At 41.7% G+C, this 13,295-nt stretch overlaps 1 protein-coding gene across 9 annotated transcripts in view; it reads left to right on the top strand.

The window, feature by feature from the left end:
• Nucleotides 1-13,295, top strand: part of ctnnd2b (catenin (cadherin-associated protein), delta 2b) — a 173,722-nt gene that overhangs the window by 121,530 nt on the left and 38,897 nt on the right. For all 9 annotated transcript variants that reach the window (XM_076744176.1, XM_076744175.1, XM_076744168.1 and 6 more), the window contains 2 exons: nucleotides 8,668-8,800; nucleotides 11,938-12,151. In XM_076744176.1, coding sequence (XP_076600291.1) covers nucleotides 8,668-8,800; nucleotides 11,938-12,151 — 347 coding nt within the window. The remainder of the gene's footprint in view (nucleotides 1-8,667; nucleotides 8,801-11,937; nucleotides 12,152-13,295) is intronic.

Here is a 13,295-nt window from a genome sequence, read left to right as displayed (position 1 = left end):
CCCACCTGGCTGGTTAGGAACAAAGGGTGGATTGACAGTTTGTCAGTACTTTGTCCCGGTCGACTGAGTCGCCAAATGAAACATTAGCCTCCGTTCAGAAGACTCACACACTGACGCACACGTACATATACACACTTACATATATGCACGTTTTTGTGAGGGGAAATATGTGAGTAAACATCTTTCTTTTCTCTCATTTTGGAAATGCTTCTTTTTCTCCTTGACAGCATTTTCCTCCTAATTCTGAGTCGTTCAGACTGGAGCCTTCTGCGGGACAAAAGGTTAAAGGGATGAGGTTGCACACAAACCAAAACTGACTTATTTATAGGAAGAATAGAAGTGGCAGAAAAGGAATAGTAGAGCAAGAAACTAGAGGAGAAAAAAAGACAGTGACATTTGGATCAGCAATTTGCTTCAAGTGCCTTGAAGTGAAAATATCTGCAACTGGGGTGAGATAATTAAACTGCCTCGTTGTGCTTTGTTTTATAAAACAAGTTAAACAGCACTGGATCGTATCATATTTTTAGCATTTATGATGTTCTGATTGACGTGTTTTTGCAATCCAAATGCAACATTTGCACATTTTAAGACTAACCAAAGTCAAAATAAGTTCGTATTCATTATTTAGACTAGTCTGATATGACTACAGGCCCACAAAGATGAAAAGGAGACTTACCCTGTGGCAGGAAAACTAGCCATGATAATTACACAACCAAGCAAGTATGCTGGGGTCCAGCCTTCTGAAGTAACTCACTAAGGCTCACTGTGTCAGTGCGAGACAACATGTGATTGAATGAGCATCATTTCCACGGGGGGAACATGTCTTCCTCACTTTTAAAAACTTTTTAAAAACCCCTCCAGCTGCCAAAACCCAGACAAAAGAAGCTTTCAATTGATAAATATCAGCAGTGAGGGCTTAGGGGACTTCTTTGTTCCGGGGTTTTGCCTCTCAGGCAAAATACAAGCAACCTTCTGACTGGAAAAATAGTTTCATCATACTTTGACACAGTCATACTTTTCTGGTTAGAGATGTAAATACAGCTTTATCTCAATCTGACTTGTCAATCGATGAAACTAAATCTAATGTGCATTAAGAATACTTTTCTTTTATTTGACTTCTGCAAGAACTATTATTTGTGCCATTTGCTGCTAGAGATAACAAGCTGGTTATGTCACCTGTGAATTTTAGCATGTGGCAGAAGGTAATTATACCTACATGTACAATTAAATAAAAGATGGACTTACAAAGTTAAACATCTCTTCACATATTTCTGAATTAATCACTCAAGAGCCATGAAATTCATTAATACACATAAAGCACACCTGTAATTTTCCAGTTCATGTAGGATTCTTTTGTTTTCCAGCACAGCAGTGCTACCCAAATATGCTCTGTACTCTTTTCTTAACTCCAACACTAAAACAGTGCAAACATTCCCCGAGTGAACACTTTCGCCCGAAGTTCACAGATGGCTCAGTAGTATTTGCTCATCCTGCTGTGATGTTGTCACACAGTGTTTGGGACTGGGAGCACCATATCCTCCTGTGTTCTCTTTGCTCTGGAACGAGAGGCACACACACGCGCATGCACACACACACACACACACACACACACACACACACACACACACACACACAGCAAAAGAGAGAGAGAGAGAGAGACATGCTGAGTGAAAAGTAGTACAGCTCTAGGCTAGAGTTAGTGAATGAATGAACCATTATAGTACAGCTTTCTGGGGCAGAACGCACTCAGGAGAGAAGACAGACAGTCTCTTCATTTTATTGTGACAGTACTGTAGGTAAATTCTTTAGTCTAAGTCTGCTTAAGATTTAGTTTTGTTTAAGGGATTTGTCCCAGAGCAGCAACATACTGTATTACACAACATGTCAGCCCATTGTTCAGTTTATCTCAGCATGTTATCCAGTGCTTGAGTCTGTGTGTGCATGTGGAGTTCTGCATCAAATCCATTTTGAATATGTACATTTGTTTTCTGTGTGTGTGTGTGTGTGTGTGTGTGTGCGCGCCTGCGGAGCTTCACAGCCAGAGGCCTCGGGTTGAGTTTGATCCGCTGTGATGTGCCACTTTCTCTCCAGGGCCACAACTATTCTAGGCCTTGGTTCTGTTGTGTGTGTGTGTGTGTGTGTGTGTGTGTGTGTGTGTGTGTGTATGTGTGTCCATGCATGAGTGTGCATGTGTGTGTGTGTTCTTGTCTTTTTTGCATGTTTGTGTTTGTTTCTCACCTACTCATGGCTCCTGTCGTCTCCAAGCGTGTGTGCATGGAGGGGTTTTTTCTTGTTCTGGTGTTCTGAAGCATACTCGTGTGTTGTTTGTGAGTGTGTGTGTGGGTGTGTCACGTACTCGGTGCCTGCAGGCTGACAACAAATAGACCGTGTCCCTTCATTCATTCAAGTGTTAACTGTCCATTCTATTATATCCATAAAGTACCACTTGTATCTCTGTTTATGTGTTTTGGCTTGTGTGAGGTTTTTTTCCTGTGTGTGTGTGTGTGTGTGTGTGTGTGTGTGTGTGTGTGTGTGTGTGTGTGTGTCACTCCTTCCGTGTGTGTGTGGTCCCACTTTGACCCCGAACCTGTGAGACAGACATTTTGTAGGAAAAGATGGAGTGATAGACGAAGAGAGAGTGTTTTTATAATAATTATTGTAGAGTGCTGCCAAAAGTGCCACTTTGGCCTTCAAGTAGTGTTTAGTCTTTGGCCACTGGTGTGCAGGTAACGTTACTGTGTGCTGTTTTGATGAGTAATGGAGCTGAAAAACACTTTTGAAACCTCATTTCACCACTTCAGTAGTTGTGCCTTTCAAGACAGAGGATGGAGAGGCAGTTAAAAAAGCATCAGCGTCGATGGACTTCTCATATGAAAGCTGCCTGTTAGCTTTTCAGTGTGTCTTCTTATAGCTAAAACTGCATCATTTAAGAGTGTATGAGCTGATTATAGGAGCCTGATTATTTAGTGTCCAGAGAGATCTTTACTGCATGATGATGTGGAAGGTGAGCATAACTCAGCTAGTTGGCTCAAGCCCCCTTGTTTACCCTTAGTTTCATTTATTAAACACACATATCACGCTAACCTCTGCAGTAGCTGGAACTGCTTCTCTGTGGCAAGGTGACTAATGTCAGATGGTAGTGATGATGATGATGATGATGATGATGATGATGATGATGATACTCTCAGCTGGTTTTGCAGGGTTGGATCAGTCAGTCTTGAGGAAGTCAGTTTTGCAGGTTGTTGCTTTGCATCTCAGTGATTGCATGTTGTAGGTTGTCAGACACATCAGCTGTTTCCACATTAAAAGATGGAACAAATGTGTTCATTTACCTCTGTTTACTTCTAATGTCCTGAAACCTCTCACCAAAAGCCTGAAGGAGTTTTCACACTCAGCAGCATATTCAGAGGTCATAGCAGCTTTAATTTTAATTCAAATGATTTCACATTTGAAAGCAGAGAGCGGAGAAGCTGGCTGGAGTTTGAGGTTCAGCTCTGAGAGGTTCGATAATGTCCACCATGAAGGCCAAATCACACAGACGCTTGCTATCACTGAGTTTCCACTTCAGGTTTTCCTTAATCTCTACGGATTATTCCAGACAAACAGACACTTTGGAACAGTTTTACTTTGTGTGGTGTGAGCAGCTCCACAGCAGCAAGAAGGAACTCCTTCACAAATTCTCCTTCTGAATGAGATCTCAGCTTCTTAGCTATTGCTTTTTTTGTATTTCTAAATTTGCCTCACCGGACAGATCAAATGCTCGTGTATACGACCCGAAGGCCAGAGGTTCCCCACCCCTGCTCGAGAGGATACTCGAAGTCATCACCTCTATAAAAGCCTCAGCTGGCTGCTGACTTACAGACCACAGATTTACTTGAGAAACTTTTTTCAAATTACAGTGTTGTATCGTCAGTGACATTTGCCGTGATTCAGCTTTTATGTAGTCTGATGTCAGGCTGCAGCTAACAATAGTTTTCAGCACCAATAAATCTGCCTTATAATTTCATGATTACTTGATTAACTGTTGAATCTATAAAATTTGTAAAAAAAAAAATAAAATTGAAAAATACTCATCACAACTTTTCAGAACCCAAAGTGGCATCTATGAACAGCTTCTTTTGTCCAAGAACCAGAGCCCTCATTTACTATCATCTGGGACCAGTTTTGCTTGAAAAACAATTAAATAATTGTTGAAATATTTTAACGATAAATTGTTGCTCCTCTGCTCTGACTTCTCTACTATATTGTGCATTATTTGCTGTACAAAATCCAGTTGTGGAAGAAGTACTTATTTCAACAGCAGTAACAATACCACAATGCAAATGCCCTACATCTGAAATTTGCTTAATTCAAATTATTAAAGTATGATCAGCAAAATGTGCTGAAAGCATCAAAAGCACTCCTTATGCAGAATATCCTCAGTCAGTGTATTTTGGATACAGTGTACTGCATTTCATAAGCTGATCATACTGTATGTTTTGTATGTAAAACATCCATCTGTAACTATTAACAAGAATTATCAGAGAATTGAAATCAAATAAAAAGTCTTGCTCTGAAATGTATTTCAGTGTAAGTATAAAGAAGACTAAAATAGCCTTTTTATATTTTCTACAGTTATATGTTGTACCAGTTAATCCGTTTAACCCTTTCAATTTACCAAATGATTACATAAGTGGCTGAATCTGTCTGATTGGTGAAGCCATCTGTTTTCGTTGTTATGTTAAGAAGCTTCATGTCTACAGGCGTTGTTATCGCCGCTGTCCCACTTTCTAATTACAATATATTAAAAAAAAAACATATTTACACACACACATCTGACAGCTCGCTCAGACACAACGTTAGATGCCTTATCAGCCAATTAACCCACAAGGTGACCTAAACAAGGTTATGTCATCTCTGATCATATTTATTGAAGCACATGCTGCTGTGTGCACATCCCATTATGTATGTTAACGCTGTGGCCGTGCATGTGTGTGTTTGTGTAGGAATGCGCCTGGAGCAAGGCGGGAAAAGGAAAAACAGAGGCAGACATTGAGGCAAGAGAGCAAAAATAAGAAGAGAAAATTGTTAAAGAGAGGGAGGATTTCAAAGAGAGAGAAAAAAATAACCTTTGAAATAATTCTGTCTTACTTCTCTCTCCAATTTCCCCATTTTTCAAACACTGAGTTTATCCCATTTGCCCATTATGAAACTTAGAGACAAAAGCTTTCTAATCCTGGCTCTTCTGCACTGCCTTTGATGACTGGGTGTGTATGCAAGTCAGTGAGTGCGTACGTGTGTGTGTGTGTGTGTGTATGACTACTATATTTGTGGGCTGATTGCACTTTTGTGTGTTAGTGTGTGCGTGTGTGTGCGCGTGTGCTTGGCATTAGCTATTGCTGCTCTGAGCTGCATACTGAGTTATCCTACGGCACTTGGTGGTGTGTGTGTGTGTGTGTGTGTGTGTGTGTGTGTGTGTGTGTGTGTGTGTGTGTTTGTATGTGTGCAAATCTGTGAGTGTTTGTGTGTGCATGTGTTTATGTTAGATTAGACTGAACTGAAAATTATCTCCATGGGGACGCCGGGCTGTTGCTGCATCAAGAATAAGATACATCAAAGAGAAATGGGTTCTACATAAGAGCAGAGCAAACAGGGCCTCTGTATGCAGCCTGAACTCCTCACAACTGACAGAAAAACTGAAATCAGAATGTGCAAAAGCGCCAATTTAAAAGCACAAACCGCATCTTGAGAATGTATCAAAAGCGGCAACAGTGTAGTTAGAGAAAAATTAATATCCAGGAAGTATCATCTCCTTCCCCTCAGGTCTACGATGCTAAATCACATAAGGGAATAAAACTTTCCCCTGAACAAAAAGAAAAAACCCAAAACTGATCCAGTCCCAGTTTTAGGTGGTCCCCAGAAACCATCACTGTCAAGGAAACGTGATATTCGGCTGCTGTTGGCTACAGATAATCTACATCGATAAGCCCCGCCTCTGCCTCATCCCTCTCTCTGATCCCTCGCCGTGACTTCATTCTCTCACATCACATCTTTCTCACGTTAATCATCTGTGTTCCTTCTTTCACACACACTCTTCACACGCATAGGGTTTGCGAGTTCAGTGTGTTTCTGTGTGTGTGCGTGTGTCTATGCCTGTAGCACGCCTGTAGGCAAAGGCACTGGTGGACCCCGGTTACGCACTAAAAGCAATGCCATTAGAGGAAAGAATTCATCACAGCGGGAGGAAACTCTTACAGTGCATCCAAGATGGATGCTGTTGTTAAACACCTTCCTGCAATACATAGAAAGATGTCCTCTGTGCTTATTATCGCGTGCATACAGCATGTATCATACGTGCCAACTGATAAAGAGGGCTGTGCATATTTTCATGAATGTTAACTTAATTAACGGCTTAAATTACTGCTTTTTAAGATACATTATACCCCAGAGAGGATTCGGAATATCAATAATGAAACCTGATCTTTCTGGAGGTGTTGTAGGATGCACAAATTTGATTTTGGAAATATGTTTTTGATGTTTAATAAACCCATGCATGCATCCTCCACTCTGTTTATTAGGTACAACAATCCAGAGTCAGAGTCAGAGTTCACCTGATAGAATGCATATTGATTGCTCACAGTAGTGGATCAAGCTCAGGATGACATCAAAGGGAATCCAACTTCTGCATTGCATTGCATCTGAATTTAGATTTTTAGAAAAATGAATAATGTGAAGCAATGTGTATTTCTATCCATTTTTTGCTTGGATGTTTCAGTGTAGATGTATTTTCTTAATAAGCACATGGGAGGTGTTGGGTTTGCACTAGTTGATGTGATAAATCTAAACAGGAAGCACATGAATATTCCAAATTTGATTGTTTACTTTTCTTCATTCAGCATCCTTTTCAATGTTACTGACAACTCAGGAGTCTTTGAGGGTGAGGGTCAGTCCAGGCTGGATGTCAGATGAACAGGACAGAGCTTGAAACAAGGAAGGTTGCTATGGTTACAGTACAAGGCCACAAGCATTGAGAATGAAACAATATTACACCCATATATAACTGCTCAGCATCACATTTATGCTGCCATAGAGAGCAGAAGCCATGATGCCGTGTTTGAGCTGGCCTCTGATCCACCAGCTTCAGTGCAAGCTCTCATTCAACATTTATTTCACTGGTCTGTGTGGGAGTGCGGAAAATGGTGTATTTTTAGTTAATAGTGTAGTTTCATGCAAGATTTTCTTAGTTCTGAAACCTGTAAGTTCAGGTTTCACTTCTGTGTGTTTTAAAACAGCCTCCCTTTTTACAGCCTTTCCATTGGAAGCACACTGTTGGCTAAACTATTGAACCTCCTCCTACCGACAGACAGTAAATACAAAGGTGCAGTTATGCTTTCATGTTCATGATGAATGTTGTCACCCCAAATGAACAGTTTAGTTGAAAATGATTTAAACATAAATGTACAAGTTGGTGTATTTAGTATGTTTCAGTTTCTTTTAATTCATCTCCAACCTTCATTTCTGTCTTTCTTACGGTGGCCCTGAAGTGCAAAACGCAAACGCAAAAGAGAAAACACGAACGCAAAAAAGAAAACACAAACGCAAAAGAGAAAACACGAACACAAATGAGAAAACACGAACGCAAAAGAGAAAACACGAACGCAAATGAGAAAACACGAACGCAAAAAAGAAAACACGAACGCAAATGAGAAAACACAACAACATTAACTCTAACGGAAGAGGTAGGTACCTTCGGGTGGCATGACTTGACGCTGATTGGACGACGTCACTGCCCGTCTCTTTACCAGGAAGTAAACCTACCTCAACGCATCGGTTTCAAAACATGAGCGCGATTGGTGATTCAGACTTAGTTGGTATTATCAAAGAGTACTTTGATGCCGGGCATACATATGACGTCATACTAGATATGCTGTCAACTTTTCACAACATTAAAATAAGTTTGCGTACACTGAAGAGTCGTTTAAAGGAAGCTGGATTGTTCAGGAGACGTCGTCCAATCAGCGTCAAGTCATGCCACCCGAAGGTACCTACCTCTTCCGTTAGAGTTAATGTTGTTGTGTTTTCTCATTTGCGTTCGTGTTTCCTCTTTTGCGTTCGTGTTTTCTCATTTGTGTTCGTGTTTCCTCTTTTGTGTTCGTGTTTCCTCTTTTGCGTTCGTGTTTCCTCTTTTGCGTTCGTGTTTTCTCATTTGCGTTCGTGTTTCCTCATTTGCGTTCGTGTTTTCTCTTTTGCGTTCGTGTTTTCTCTTTTGCGTTCGTGTTTCCTCTTTTGCGTTTGTGTTTTCTTTTTTGCGTTTTTGTTTTCTTTTTTGCGTTCGTGTTTTCTCATTTGTGTTCGTGTTTTCTCTTTTGCGTTTGTGTTTTCTTTTTTGCGTTCGTGTTTCCTCTTTTGCGTTCGTGTTTTCTCATTTGTGTTCGTGTTTTCTCTTTTGCGTTTGTGTTTTCTTTTTTGCGTTCGTGTTTTCTCTTTTGCGTTTGCGTTTTGCACTTCAGGGCCACCGTACTTTCTTCTTCTCTGTGAGCATTTTAAATAAAGTTTACAGTAGGGAGAAAAGCTGCCTAGTAACAGGTTCAGCCACACACACACACACACACACGCACACACACACACACGTTTACCCCTGCACACACCAAAACATGCCATCTTTTCTCTGTGTGTGTGTCTCTGTAGGGAGTTTGGCTGGAGGGATCCAGAGCTGCCAGAGGTGATCCAGATGTTGCAGCACCAGTTCCCTTCAGTCCAGTCCAACGCTGCTGCCTACCTCCAGCACCTCTGCTTCGGAGACAACAAGATCAAATCTGAGGTATTGATCTCTGAAGAGAAGCTGCACTGAGAGAGAGGGCTTACCGACACTGAGGGTAGAATTCAAAAACTCTGCTTGAAGGGGCCCTAACTCACCCTGCTGCTTGTACACACAGACGCACACCCACACACATGCATACTTTGGCTCTTACTCAGTTCGAGTAGGTGACTTCCACTAAAGAGTGAGCTTAAAACACAAAACAACACACACACACCACTATTTCCTCTGGTATGCAGATAGGAATGCAGGTACTGTAGTATTTGATGTTTCTGATGAAGTTTTGAGAGTAGCGCTGAACATTGTTTCTGGAGAGGCACACCGCTGTTGAGTTTTTCAAGTGGGATTTTTGAGCTCTAACAAGGACCACGAGCAACATTCCAGGGGACAAAGAGTGAGTGGGTGAGTGTGTGCCTGCCTCAAAATATTGATGGTCACACAACCAACCGGTGGAGAAATAATACAGCAACATTTCCTCAGCGCTTTCTCTGTTTGTTTTGCCCACCTTTAATATTCCTGCTGAATAGCGGAACATGGACATTTCAGGAAGTACACTTATTTGCTTTCTTGCCTTCTTAGATTGGATTGCATCTGGATTGATGCAAATACAATGTCCGTATCGAAAATTTGAAGCTAATTTGAAGCTCAGTTAGCTTAGCTTAGCATACAGGGTGCAAACAAATTATCAGAATGTTAGATCTTGTTTGTTTCAGCGAACACAAACCCAGGTGTAAACACAACACGGAGTGGTTTCACAGGGTGTTCCGTGCCAGACTGCTTCTTGGCTGTCACTTCCTGCTTCTCTTGAAACATCCCGGTCATGAAAAGACTCCAGGACTAGAAACACGACATCTCCTCTGTAGCTGTGCACACACTGACTGCAAGGATTGCGTGTATACTTTGGGAGTTGCCATTGCTCTGTGACACAGGTTGCTGCAAACCAATCTAAAGCAAGCACACAAGAGGGCACTCTTGAAGTTGACGGAAAGCCGCAGATGCGAAGACTTCTATGACGGCTGCACTGTAAAGCACTTGTGTTTTTTTTTTCTTTCTTTTTCTGGCTTTCTTGTTCTTAGCATTCCATCTCTGTGTCTTTAAGAAAGCGTTCGCTATCTCGTTGCTGGTGTGTTCTTGGAAGAGGCAAAGAGGAGATGGATCTGGGGTACCACAGGCCAACAAACCAATCCCAACTGCTTGTGTCTCAAATTTTGAACCAATTACAATAATGTAATAACAGTGGTTTCCAGGGATGCACACGGAATTGCAAGGACTGAGGCAAGAACCATGCAGCAGGTTTTATATAAATCCAGCAAGAAGATATATTACATAACATAAATGGCGAAGATATATGTGTTAAAACTCAGTCAAATTGTCTACATTAAGCTGGTTAAACTATTTCAGCATTTGGTGGAGATAAAGAAGGCCCCACTCTGAATGTCAGCCAAGCAAACACATGAATGACCAGACACTGAGCAGGCAGGTTAGAAATGTGGCCAACTTCAGCTTGCTTTATTGTAATCCTGCTGTGATCCAGCAAAAGTAAGCAGTGGCATTTAATAAATAGAACTGCAAGGAACACTGCACCGCAATGCATGAAGGCGTTATTGAGTGTGTGTGTGTGTGTGTGTGTGTGTGTGTGTGTGTGTGTGTGTGTGCGCGCGCACGTCACATTGCCTAAGAAGTTTAAGGCTTGACACCAGTCTTTATTGAGGGGGAACTCCATCCCACATGTGCCGCTGTCTGAGCTCCAGCAAACTCCAGGCATTATCTCCTCATTATGCACACTGAACCCAACACTTGATGTAGTCCTGTTCCTGCCATCTGTCCCCCCGTCCTTTAGAGCCATCATCACTCAGTGTCTCGGAGAAAACGGTTCCGTCTGCCTCTTCAATGTCAACTCGATTCAGCTCAGTTGGACTTTATTAATCCCATGGAGACGATGGATTTGAGGGCAAACAAAGTTCTTCAAACACCAATCAGCCAACAGGCATTAAAAATGGAGTGAGAGAGACGGGAGACAGATGACTGATGTTGAAATTGTGTTGAAGAATGAAGCATGGTAGTATTTAGAGCAGGGCTGCCAAAACTACAAGCCACAGGCCAAATTGTTTTTTGCCCTTGAGTGAAATGCCTGAGTGGTGAAATAATAGACTGGGTGCTGAGGAATATGTATGGCCTCCTGCCTGTTCAGTCTCCCAGCACCAGACACACCGTACAGGTGTGTTATTTTATGCCTGATTTATCCTGTTAGCTGTTATATCCCTGCTTCTGTGTCACTAAGGCCAGACAAGACAGAAAAGAATTACCTGACAATAATTTTGGTAATCAGTATGCAGTTTTAAAAAATGATGACAAATCCTATTTTTCTCTCTTTTTTTATGTTTTTTCAGACATATTATTGGAAGATGGTCCCTTGGACTCTTGACCTTGTCACAAGCATTTGTTATTTTTTCCAACATTGTACAGATAAAGAATACTTTGATTAATCCAGAACATTTGGATGTGATGATTAAACTGAATGTGGACATAACCCAGTAATTGCAAGGCCTGTTTCCTGAAAATCTAATATTCAACTTAACATGTAATTCCTAAATAATCAGTTTGCGGTGAGATATTGTCATCCATAAAGAATCAGCTGTAATAGGCTTCATGCTGGAGCACCTTTATCTGGAGCACAAAAGGCACAATGCATAAGCACAACTGCCTCATCTCTGTGCAATCTCCTTCACTAAAACGTCTTTTGTTTTTATAGAAGGCAGGCAGTCTGCCCTACATTTCCTCTTTGTCTAGACAGAGGGAGGCAGGGAGGGCTGCAGACACATAGAGGGGTGATGGGACAGGAAGTGCTGTGGCTGGTGTTTAAATAAATCTGCACCCTGTTTATTTAGTGGAAAAAGTAGAAATTAATATTTACACGATAGCATAAGATTTTCTCCAACCACAGCTTCAAACAAGAGGAAAAAAATGTTTTGTCTGGTTTTGATAAACAAGCATTAAGGTCTTCAGATATTGTAAACTGCACATAGACACAAACAGGCACATTGTTGGGGAAACTGGCACAAACACATTGAAGCACTATTATTATTTGTGACTTTCCCCCTGCTGCCTACTGAATTCCTCCCTCCATCCTTGGTCTTCAGATCCGGCGACAGGGTGGCATCCAGCTGCTGGTGGACTTGTTGGACCACCGGATGACCGACGTGCACCGCAGCGCCTGCGGAGCCCTGAGGAACCTGGTGTACGGCAAAGCCAACGACGACAACAAGATCGCCCTGAAGAACTGCGGAGGCATACCGGCTCTGGTCCGACTGCTCCGGAAGACCACAGACGTGGAGATCCGAGAGCTGCTCACAGGTAAAAAACACAATATACAAATATTTTGATGTTACTGTGCGTGCTGCAGAGGTGAATCCCAGAAATTGAGATCGCAAAATTATTTTTTCCATAATTTCACATTTTCCTGGGACAATTACTGCAGGGAACCAGGAATTTTTCGAGCAAGTGTTTGCTTGTGTGTCTGTGTGCACCTGTGTGTTCACATGCAGACATGATCCACTTACGTACATACACGCCTACAGACACGTATGTTGCCTCTCATCTACAACCACTCACTCAGATTCACTAAATATCCAGCTATGCAACTACCAAAACACACTGTACTGTCCATGCACTCTCTCATTTACACATGTACTGGGATAAGCACATACACACACGCACACAAAGGAGTGAATTGTTTACCTGCTGCCTGCTCTCCAGCACTCTTCTTGACAAGTGCTGTTGATTTGTCAAACTGAGATTCCTCACAAAGGGCGGCCCGACACTTGTATCCACAGCAGGTTCGTGTTCTTCTGTCAGTAAACACAAATATCATCCACATTGTAAAAAATGCGTTCAGGAATGATTAATTTGAGGTTCCAAACCCGCTGAGGTCTGGGTGGTAAACTTTCTGCCAAAAGGATTAAAGGATTACCAGCAATGCCTCGACCAGGTTTTTTTTTTTTTTTTTTTTTTTTACAGCTTTTACTTTATATATCCTGACAATTCCTGTCTAATTGGCATTCATTCACACGGACGACCACGGTAAAAGGACTTTCACCTCTGGAGGGGCATGGAGAGACGGCAGAGCTAAAAGAGGAATACCACTCAATTTTCAAACTGATCTACGTGCAGAGTCCTCAAGGGGTTCATTCCAATCCTGGAGCCAAATGAGAAAAATGGATTTCTCTTACCAGCACCCACGCTAATGAAAACATCTCCGCTGCAGGCCTGGAAGGAGTGTGATATTTCGAGACTCGGCATGTCAGAATCCAAGATTTCAGTTATTTCTGCTTTCTAGAACAGTTTAACCACCGTGATTTGGGGTGATTTTAGGAAAAGGTGAAGCCTAAATCCTTTATGTACTAGACAGTGATCATGACAACTACACGACCTGTGTGATGAAGTGGACTTTGAGGATGTGTTTTGTCAAACTATTTTAAATATTTTGGGCCTTTACGTC

The sequence above is a fragment of the Chaetodon auriga genome, chromosome 12 (assembly GCF_051107435.1).
Source record: "Chaetodon auriga isolate fChaAug3 chromosome 12, fChaAug3.hap1, whole genome shotgun sequence".
Lineage (NCBI taxonomy): Eukaryota > Metazoa > Chordata > Actinopteri > Chaetodontiformes > Chaetodontidae > Chaetodon > Chaetodon auriga.
The sequence above is the reverse complement of the archived record's forward strand: the minus strand, read 5'-3'. Positions and strand labels throughout refer to the sequence as shown.